This window comes from Leuresthes tenuis, unplaced genomic scaffold, assembly GCF_036924035.1.
Source record: "Leuresthes tenuis unplaced genomic scaffold, fLeuTen1.0.hap1 SCAF_15, whole genome shotgun sequence".
Classification (NCBI taxonomy): domain Eukaryota; kingdom Metazoa; phylum Chordata; class Actinopteri; order Atheriniformes; family Atherinopsidae; genus Leuresthes; species Leuresthes tenuis.
In genome coordinates, this window is record NW_027325369.1 from 266,408 (window position 1) to 276,386 (window position 9,979).

The following is a 9,979-nucleotide window of genomic DNA, read 5'->3' on the forward strand; positions in this document are numbered from 1 at the left end:
GATTTTTCAGGCAAGACTTTACCAAACAGAACGATTTCCTGCCTCTCTACAAACACTCTATATCCCAGACTGTTTGGTAGAGACTTCCTATAGTCTCACCCAACCTGCTCTTAAAACACTGCATCAGTTTTTAAGATTTCCTAAACTACCAAAAGCTTCCTTTTAAAGTATTTATTGATCCTTCAAGAGAATTTCTTTGACAGATTCAGTATAAATCATAATTACTGTGTTTAGTGATGGACACATGGACTACGGAATATCTATTCTTCTTCTGTCTTTATAGCAGTCTCTTTTGGTGTGATTTGCACTACTGGATCAATACAAAAATCAGTCTTTTCTCTCAATTTGATAGAAGTTGAATTATATTGGAGTCACAATGGATGACAGAAAATATTTTCTATTAAATATCTTTATTATTCTGTTATTTTTTTAAATATCATACATGTAAATGAATTCAAACAAAACCCACATGGTCTTTTTTTAAAGAGAACTTTTACTGAAATAGCAAAACATAAATAAAATATTACTAATGTCCTTGGGTTAGTTGAAGTGGCCTCTTTATTCCTGTAATATCTTGTCATGGCTTTGTCTTTGTACACGGTTCTCCCTAAAAGCAACCAAATTATGCTTTATTGCCAAATATTTGTGTATTATTTGTATTTCATTTTTAAAAAAGAGTGGCCAATTGCAGTTGTAGTAGAGTGGCGTAAAAAAAAACAGATTAGGACGCTGTGTTTGCGGAAAAGGAAGTGACGTTTATTGGCGGGAAAAGATGCGGAAATTGTAGTTTGTTTACTGTGATACCGGGGCGGAACTGAATGTATTCTGGATAAGGACCGTGGATGGTAAGAGTATCTTCCTGATGTTTATCTTTTGTTTTCGGCACCCACCGGGTGAAAACAGTGGGAAAAATATTGTTTGGCCACGAGTCAAAAATGCGTAGAAAAAGTTTTGACCAAACTATAGATAGACCAATATCAGATAAACAACAACTTAACCAATGTCGGCATTTTGTTTACCTTTCAAATGAGGAGGTATTGAAAGTTATCTCTGATAAAAGACACCCAATGGGTTGTAGCTTACTATGTCCTTTATCCCAAGATTAAAGTGAAATTTAGACCAAATGAAATGGTTTAATGCTCTGTACGTGATAAAATGATGTAGTATACGACAGACTGCATTTTGTGGCCACGGTGTATTTGTGTCGTACCAAAGTCATGGACTTTCGTAATAATAATAATAATAATTATACTAGAGCAGGTGAGAACATGTCAGACATGTTGTATGTTGGGACGGGAGCGCCAACATCGTTTTCTCTGATAATTTTCAGTATGACAGCCCTTCACTAATGAATATCTTGATTTCACAGACAGGCATGGCTCATCAAGGTGTGTGTAGTATAATTCAAGCATACAAAGACGCAACAGAAAATGAAACGATAAAGAACCAAAATCGAACGAAAATGAAGCGCTTTAGAGTGATTAAATAACTGCATCGATCTATCGAGAAATGAACTTGTTTTCCTATCAGTGACACTTTCAATTGGTCATCCAGAGCAGTCCTCAGCACAGAGCCAGCCTTCTTTAACAGAAGTCTCTGGCTCTGATGCTGCTGCCCCAACAGAGGCTGCAATTATTGCTCTTTTCACCACAGACTTGTAGAAGACATGAAACGTCTTGGTGCAGACATTAAAGGACCTGAGCTGCTGTAAGATGTACAGTCTGTTCTGTCCCTTTTTGTGAACCGCCTCAGTGTTGCAGTCCAATCTGCTGTCCAAGTGAAGTTTGTAATCTTCAACCAACTCTTTCAAGGATAAAGACAGTGTTTGGCTTATTCTCGGTCCTCCTAAAAACCATAATAGTCTAGTTTTATTTGTGTTCAACATGAGGGGATTGTTCCCACACAATGCCACAAAGTGATTGACCAGTTCCCTGTACTCAGCCTCTTGATCATCACTGATACACACAACAGCTGCAGAGTCATCTTAGTATTTCTGGAGATGACAGGACTCTGAGTCGTCCTGGAAGTCTGAGGTGTACAGAGTGAATAGAAACAGTGAGAGTACAGCCTCCTGTGCTGCTGATCACCTTCTCAGACACACAACCCTTCAGTCTCACAAACTGTTTGTCAGGGAGTCAGTAATCCAGGTGGTTGTGGAGGCCTCCACCTGTTTTTCATGGAGCTTCTTACAGAACAGTACAGGCTGAACTGTATCAAAAATCTGTTGATCTGTAGTCACTGAGGGCAGGTGGATACGATTTTTTAGGTACTGGACAGGGCAGGATGTCTTCCACAGCACTGAAACTACTTCCTGACTCAGGCTAAGGTTGAAGAGGTTCTGGAGAATCCCACACAGCTGATGTGACAGGGAGGATGTGGGTACATGTAGGGTGTGAAGTCTGTGTTACCGGAGGCAGGGGGGGGCACGCTGAGTGTTGATCTGAGCTGAATATATATATATATATAGACGTTCCAGATAACGGTAAACATATTCATATGTACGGGGACAAGAGAACCATGGGGCTGTGAGTAGATCATCACTGATTGCAGCAATATGTTTTCTGTTTGTAACCAAACTATATGTAACACATTAAGGCATGTTATCAGTTATCATCTCTTCTTGTGATGTAAATGCTCCATTTTTCCCAGAGGGCATCACCTTTGTCCCTTTGTGATCTAAGACTAACAGTCAGTAGTTGGATGTCCTTACTTATGGCTTCCCCCTGATTAACCGTGGGTATTTACAGTGAGGATGATGCTGTTCATTTATGTATTTGTTTTTCTTTTTGATTGTTGAGTTGTTTCACCAGGCCCAACCAGACTTTAATCCACTGGTTCTGGATATTATATTGTTTAGCTGCCACTGAGTTTCCTTCTACACTTTGTGTAGGCCTGTCTGGCAGTGATAACTCCACATCTTTTCATCTACATCCAACCTTTTATTTTCTCTGGTGGAACAGTTGACAAACTAAAAATCATCAGATCCATGGATTATCTTGATCAGTAAGGTATTTGTTTAATGATGGATCATTAAAATAAATGGAGTCCTCTTCCCATTGTGTGTTCAATATTTTTCCATCTGGCCTTGGAGTTAGGAGTACAGCAGCCTATTAAAGGCCTAAGTCGGGCTGCCTTGTAAAGTCTTTTAGAATAGGAAGAGCTAGTCCTCCTTTTTCTTTTGATAGCTGGAGTATTTTATATTGTATCCTAGGTTTTTTTCCCAGCCCATATGTATCTAGAAATGAATTTGTCCCAATCTTGAAATAGTTTTTCTGGAGATTCTGAAAAAGGCATAAAACCTTTGGCAGGATGTTCATCTTGATGGATTCAATATGTGAACTGAGGCTTAGATATGGTATCAGGCTCCATCTGTGAATATCTTCCTTAATTTCCTTCATCACAGGTTTATAATTAATTTCTGCTATTTTTGACAGATCTTTAGGTATATGAATTCCTAAATTCCTAAAACAAGTTTCGGTGCAATCTGTTGGTTTCCTTAGCTCGGATATTATTATTTTTGAATTGGCTCTATATGAATTAATTGGATTATGATTACAATGAATTGAATTCCAATTGGCTTGAATTGGACGATATTATTTAAGTGCCTTGAGGTGACAATTGTTGTAATCTGGCGCTTTATAAATAAAACTGAATTGAATGAAATATTTTATGGATTTTTCATCCCAGTTTAGCTGGTATTCCAATAGGAGGATTGTAGTCAAAACTAAGAATCTGTGTTTTGAACATTTAATTTATTCATTTATTCATTGAGTCATATTCATTTAAACATGTTGGATTACTTGGATATTAAAACGTCGTTTCTGATGATCTCCCATTTTTATCCCCTGATTGCTTCATTTAGTCTTATTCCTTGAGCTAAAGGCTCAATAAAAATAGCTAAAATCTCATAATTGAGGACCCTATTTAAAACTGCACTATTGTTGGATATAAGAAAAAAAAAGTTCTTGATAAACTCCATGATGCTGGTATTAATGCCAAAATGTTTTGTTGTTGATATACTTTCCCATCAAAAGATAAATTCCAGTCCGACTTTACCCAATTTTCTCTGAAACAAATTCCATTGGAAGTTACAAGCTTGGGCTTTGGTTCAGGCTCCTATAACATAAGGAAAAAGTATATTTTCCAGTAAGTACATTAACCAAAGTTAAGTGACACCATAGAAACACCAAACTGCGTAAATATACTTGGAAACAATGCAAGTTTTCTCCCCCTCTAATGAAATAAAACTGAAAGTAAAACCAAAATCAAATAATGAGACTTTTCTGTTTGACTGAATCACTTTTTCATGTGTTACTTTTTCTGCTGATTAAAATGAATAGTTGTGTTTCCTCTTTCAACGTTCACTAACCAAAGACAGCGTTTGCTTGTTGGATTCATCTGTTCTTCATAATCTAACCCTAACCCTTCTGAATTCAGACCACTTCCATATTACTCACATAGTGGGACCTTTTTGACAGTTAGGGAAGAAAATGTGAGTTCAGTTTAGGGCTGGACCATAAAACGATCTGTGATCAGCTTGAGACTTTTTCAGCTGATCCATGCACAGAGCCTGCTTTATGGACACTCCAGTCCTCTTGTTGGTGATAACGTGCCTCGAAGCTGGTTGCTAACTGCTAAAACAACCCAAAAGAGAAAAAATATAGTGAGCTACCAGCAGACTGACGAAGGAAACTGAGCAGAAACAGTAAGAATGTAGCCGAAAAGATCCACGAAAGCAGGATGGAGACTGAACTCGCAGTTTCTCCCTGAACCTGGGTTTCTTTAGCTTAGTTTGGTCAGATGCAAAGGAAAGATTCCCTAATATAACCAAGCTCACAGCATTTTATGCATTCATTATATATCACACATTTTTCTGTGTTACAGATGCATCAGTGGGATTTGTCTCTGTTCTCCGTGACTCCAGCCGCCAAGTTGCTATCAAGATGTGTATCTGTGGGAGCTGCATGTCAGGTAGAGAGATCCCCTTAAACCTTTACTGCTACATGTTTGCTACTGATGGATTTCACTGGATTCAGGATCATAAGAGGTTCCCACCTGTAGAGGTTATCAGTAAATGTTGTAAATTTGCCAAATCCATAGATAATAGCTGTCCAAAGTTTGGGAGAGTGTGTGTGTACACTGAGTTTTAGGGTTGATGAAGCCAGCTGACACAAAGAAGTTCTGCCTGTGTTGAACTCTAATGATGGCGCACTCCTCTGAACATAAATTTCTGTTTTTTCCCCTTTCTTTAGGGAGAAATAGACGCTGCTCTCTCTGATCTAAACCCCCCCTTTTCTTCTCACCTCGAGGAAGCTGTAGAGAAAAATAACCTGCAGAAACAACTGGATGAGGTATGCTTTGCTGTGATCCCACTTTCTGTTTATCTTGACCAGGCTAACTGCAGCAAAATCAGCTGGTAAAACACAGCACAGATTCTACAGTATAAGGGGATGTCCTAACACCAGTGAAGCATGAGGTTGGTGAGTGCTGTGCTCTATGGAAGCAAACAGAAATCAGCCTTTATGGGGAGAGCAGAGAGAAAGGATGCGCTGCAGGGGATGCTGGAACTTATGTCCTCTGCTCTCAGACTGCAGGTGCTCCAAATCTGCAGTTAATCGATCACATCAAGTCGCACACAAATGACTGTAAAAACAATCTTATTAATATCTGATTGGAGCAAAATGCTGCAAAAATGTCAAAGGGTTTCATCTCAGATATAAAAACACAACAGCTGTTGTCAGTTTGTTCCAGTTTTGAATGAAGCACAGTTTCTTTATTCTGGTTTAGGAAACAAAAACCAGGGCTTCTTTTCTTTTCATAATAAATGTGTTGTTTATATTAAGTTTTCTGGTTGGAACATGTATGAACAGTCAGTGTTTCTTTTGTCCATTCACTGTGCGTCGCTGATTAATGAATTATATATGAAGAGGTGAATGTTTTCTGTCATTGATTCAGTTTCAGCTGCAGTTGGAGCTTTTGAAGGTTGATGAGCAGAGTGCTGACATTGGCCACGTTTTCCACCTTGGTGAGTTTGAATTTCAACCCACAAAGAAACTGATACATGATCAGTGCTGCACAGTGATACGTAGAACTGTCTCCTCACAGCTAGAGGGTTCCTGGTTCTGATCTCTTTCTGTATGAGTATAGATGTTGTCCCAATCCAAAACCATGCGTCTAAGGTTAAATGGTTCTAAATTGACCGTGTTCCCTGCCTCTCGTTACATTCCTGTCCTGTGTGACCCTGAATATGATCAGGTGGGTATGGAAACTGAATGACTGAATAAATAAGATACATTATAAGATGGGGTCAGGGGCAGGTGGGGGGCAAGGCCCCTTTTTCCACCAAGGAAGCTCCAGTGCTGCTTTTAGCGAGTACTTTATATCAAACCAGCCAAAGAACCAGCTCTCAGGGAGCACAACATGTTTCATAGTAGAAGTAGTGGTGATGGGGTTAGATAGCAGTGAAGCAGATGGACCTCCTTAGATCAGCTTAAAAACACACATGTGAAAAGCAAACGCTGTAAAACACAGAATGCATCTATTTGATACAGGCCTGTAAAATGGTATCGAGGAGTTTAAAAGCTTGAGTTAACAAACATAAACTGCTGAACACACAGTGGATGATAGAAAACATGATGCCTCAATAGTTTCACAGCTCAGAATAACTAAGAAGTGGCTTCAGTGGCATCAGCAGCAACTTATCCTGAACACTAATTTAGGACTGTCTAACAGAGACAGAGGCAGGGGTACAGGCATGGTCTTAGATCAGCTTCTGCAGCTGTGCATGTGAACTCAGAGCCTGGGAACATGGAGCACATACAGCTGGTACGGCTCAGCTTATGCTCGCTCCAATCTCTGACCTTTGACACTCTGAAGGCAGGGACAGTGAGTGACTTATTCTCTTGATTGGTGGTTGCTATGATAGCAACAGCATGGTGGGGGTGGGGGGACACTGACTGTGGTGACCTACAGGAATAAGTTATCTACAGAGGATCCAAAAAGCAACAGGGTATGTTGTCACTGTCAGAAACTACTGTCTTTATCTTTCAAAATAATCCCAGAGCTGCACCAAGACACTGAACATCATGACCTTCATAAAGTTAGCATCTACAGCAAGACTGTTACACCTGATGGGTGTAAACATGGAATATGACCAACTATTGTGGATGTTTACTTTGTCTGCTCGGTTTTCACATGCTATTAGTTATTCTGAATGTTCTGAGCTGTGAAACTATTGAAGCATTCATAATGTTTGACTCATTCCTTGTGAGTTTGGCAATTTGAGGTAGTTGTTGCTGTTGGCGGTGAAGACGTCAACAGGAAGTGGCTCTATTAGCGATAGCTGAAATGGGGACAGCGCCACCTATGGTACCGGGGTATGACAGGCTTTGTGCCAGTGATTCCATTCATTCACCGCCATATATCCAAGGATAATTACCCTCAGATAAGGAGCAGAACCCAACTATAGCTGTAATCCAGCTGATCTCACCACTGAGTGTCAAGATGACCTGCCTGCCTGCCTGCCTCTACAGCAGGAGGCCACCTACTCCCAAAGTGACAGCTGGTCACAGGGAACTGCCTTACAAACTGTTTAGTTGGACCCAGAAATGCCGACTGCACATAGGCATCAAGTCTGCAACAAACAAAGGTTGTCTTTGAAGAACTTTTCAGGTCCTTGTTTAACCCGACTCTTACCTCCCTTTTCTCTTTTTTATCTCTTATATTTTTTAAATCCAAATGGTTTTATGTTTAGAATGCCCTTTATGTTGTTTTTTGCCTTGTTTTCACTCTTTGTGGCGCAGGATGACTCTGCGGGAGCACCTTCAGTTTTGTTGTACCTCCACTTTGCAACGACAATAGAGGTGATTCTAGTCTATTCTATATTTGGGAGATGCCTCAGCTCATAGGTCCTTGCAACGCTGTAGAGCACCATGACAACCCTTCACAACACTTTCTTGGATGGCTGACAGACATCGTTTTTTGTTTTTTTTTGGTGGGGGGGCAAGTTAGTTCCAGAAAATGACTGTGTACTTCTGCACCAGCATTGTTTTCAGAGAACTCCTGTTAGGAACCTGAAAGGTAAAGTTTCTTCACAGTATTTGTTGGAGTCCGATAAGGAGACGTTTATTTCACACAAAGACTGGAAATTGTTCATAGGTGTGTAAAAGTGTCCTGTGGTGAACTTTTCAGGCTACTCCTCTTATTTCCAGAGAAAACCTCCTGCATGATTCAACTGTATTTTGTTGAAATGAACACATAATATTTCATAAATCAACCTTATAGCACATATTTTTGCACGATTGATTTCCACACACACTCACAGGGGCGATTTAGAGACACCAGTTAACCTGACATGCATGTTTTTGGCTGCAGAGAACCCACGCATGCACGTGGAGAACATGCTGGAATTTGAACCAGGAACCCTCCTGCTGTGAGGCAGCAGTACTAACCACCACACCATGGTGGAGCCCTCCCTTTAAAAACACTTTTATTTCCATCAAACCTGCAGCTCAGAAGAATGAGAAGCTCCAGATGCTTGGAGGTCACCTCATGGGCCTCCTGAGGGAGCAGAAAAGTCTGAGGTTGAGACTGATGAGGCCGCTGGCTCACACCAACTTGCCTGTCCTGGCTCACATGCACAGGTAGCCACCATCTCTGTGGCAGCCCTGAATGTCTGAGTCTGTGCTGACCTGTAATGATCTGTACTGTTTTTCAGATTTGTGGTGAACGCCATCAGGCTGATGATGGACTTCATTGAGAGCCTGGAGGAGAAGCTGAGATCTGCCCATAACCAGAGCAGCACCACAGATGGCCTTGTTCTGCTGGTCAGTCACATTACCTCAGTACCATTCACTTTGCTGCGGGTCAGACATTTTGTATGGCTGCCCGACACATTAATGTGTATTTATAAAGTTCTGCTGGTGTCTGATATGCATCAGCCCCACACATTAATGCATCAGTGACACATTAATGCATCAGTGACACATTAATGCATCAGTGACACATTAATGCATCAGTGACACATTAATGCATCAGTGACACATTAATGCATCAGCCCCACACATTAATGCATCAGTGACACAGAACACACTGCAGTGGGTGATTTAGTGGAACACAGCACAGCTGACTGATCCCTCTCTTGCTGTCAGGATACCTCACACGTCCTGTTGCTGAGTCTGGCAGCAGAGGGGGAGACTTTGTCCAATAAGATTCTGCAGTGGAGGACAGTCGGCAGCAGCCAGGTGACCTCTGAGCCACACCCTCCTCCTCCTCCTGCTGGACTGGCAGTCTGTGGTCTCCAGATGGACTAAGGGTTTGTTTGAGGACCGTCGTCACTTCACAGATAGACTTTATTTGTAAGAACTGCAATAAAATGAGATTTTGTCACAGTGATTTCCTGAGATAGTGTTTAGTTTTTTTACCTCAGGTCAAATCCGAGGCTCCTTCCTTCATTTCCATTAATCTGACACACTCATGCCTGATGGTGTTCCCTGCTTCTTTCCTGGATCATTCTGCAATGGCCGTGTAAATAGTAACTGATGTCACCAAAGTTTGAATTCATCGTCCCATTAAAACAGGGACGTGTCGTATGTTGTGTTGTTACCAGACAGCCGTGTTCTTCCAGTGAACATCACAGATGTGACGTCGGTACGGTGCAGCAGGCTGTTTGCTTTGGATCGAGTGATTTTATTTAACTACTCCAAAGACACACAGTGGAAAAAACTGAATAAAAGCAGCAGGATGTGTCATATTAATGGACATTTCTGGAGCTCTTCATCAGAAGACGTGTTGTATTCAATAAAAAATATCACAACGACCTGCGTCTGATACTGGGAGCATGCTACCTAATACTGTTCTGTAAACTATTAGTAAGTTTAACGTTCTAGAAATATGTTAGAAGCTTGTTGTGTATTAAATTGGCTGCTATTATGTCATTTTGTTTGCAAATTTGGAAATAAATCGAGACATAACTTACTCC

At 40.7% G+C, this 9,979-nt stretch overlaps 2 protein-coding genes across 4 annotated transcripts in view; one reads left to right on the plus strand and one right to left on the minus strand.

Annotated features, from left to right (window-relative positions):
* Positions 1 to 9,979, minus strand: part of clec14a (C-type lectin domain containing 14A) — a 483,122-nt gene that overhangs the window by 64,709 nt on the left and 408,434 nt on the right. The gene's annotated exons all lie outside the window — the stretch shown is intronic.
* On the plus strand, positions 763 to 9,921 carry haus2 (HAUS augmin like complex subunit 2). Of its 3 annotated transcripts, XM_072365154.1 has the most exons (8): positions 763 to 845; positions 4,885 to 4,971; positions 5,253 to 5,351; positions 5,956 to 6,025; positions 8,510 to 8,642; positions 8,717 to 8,825; positions 9,150 to 9,313; positions 9,428 to 9,921. In XM_072365154.1, exons 1-7 carry the CDS (start codon positions 843 to 845, stop codon positions 9,309 to 9,311), a joined length of 663 nt encoding a protein of 220 aa, XP_072221255.1. In that variant the 5' UTR covers positions 763 to 842; the 3' UTR covers positions 9,312 to 9,313; positions 9,428 to 9,921. The 3 variants fall into 3 exon arrangements, with proteins under 3 accessions (XP_072221255.1, XP_072221254.1, XP_072221256.1); XM_072365153.1 differs by lacking the exon at positions 9,428 to 9,921 and having other exon boundaries at positions 9,150 to 9,393; XM_072365155.1 differs by lacking the exons at positions 5,253 to 5,351; positions 9,428 to 9,921 and having other exon boundaries at positions 9,150 to 9,393.

Bases quoted from the DNA above. Each gene is read 5' to 3' on its own strand.
- haus2 (XM_072365154.1), top strand. The intron at 8,643-8,716 runs GTAGCCACCATC...ACTGTTTTTCAG, and splicing joins GTCCTGGCTCACATGCACAG to ATTTGTGGTGAACGCCATCA. The intron at 8,826-9,149 runs GTCAGTCACATT...TCTTGCTGTCAG, and splicing joins CAGATGGCCTTGTTCTGCTG to GATACCTCACACGTCCTGTT.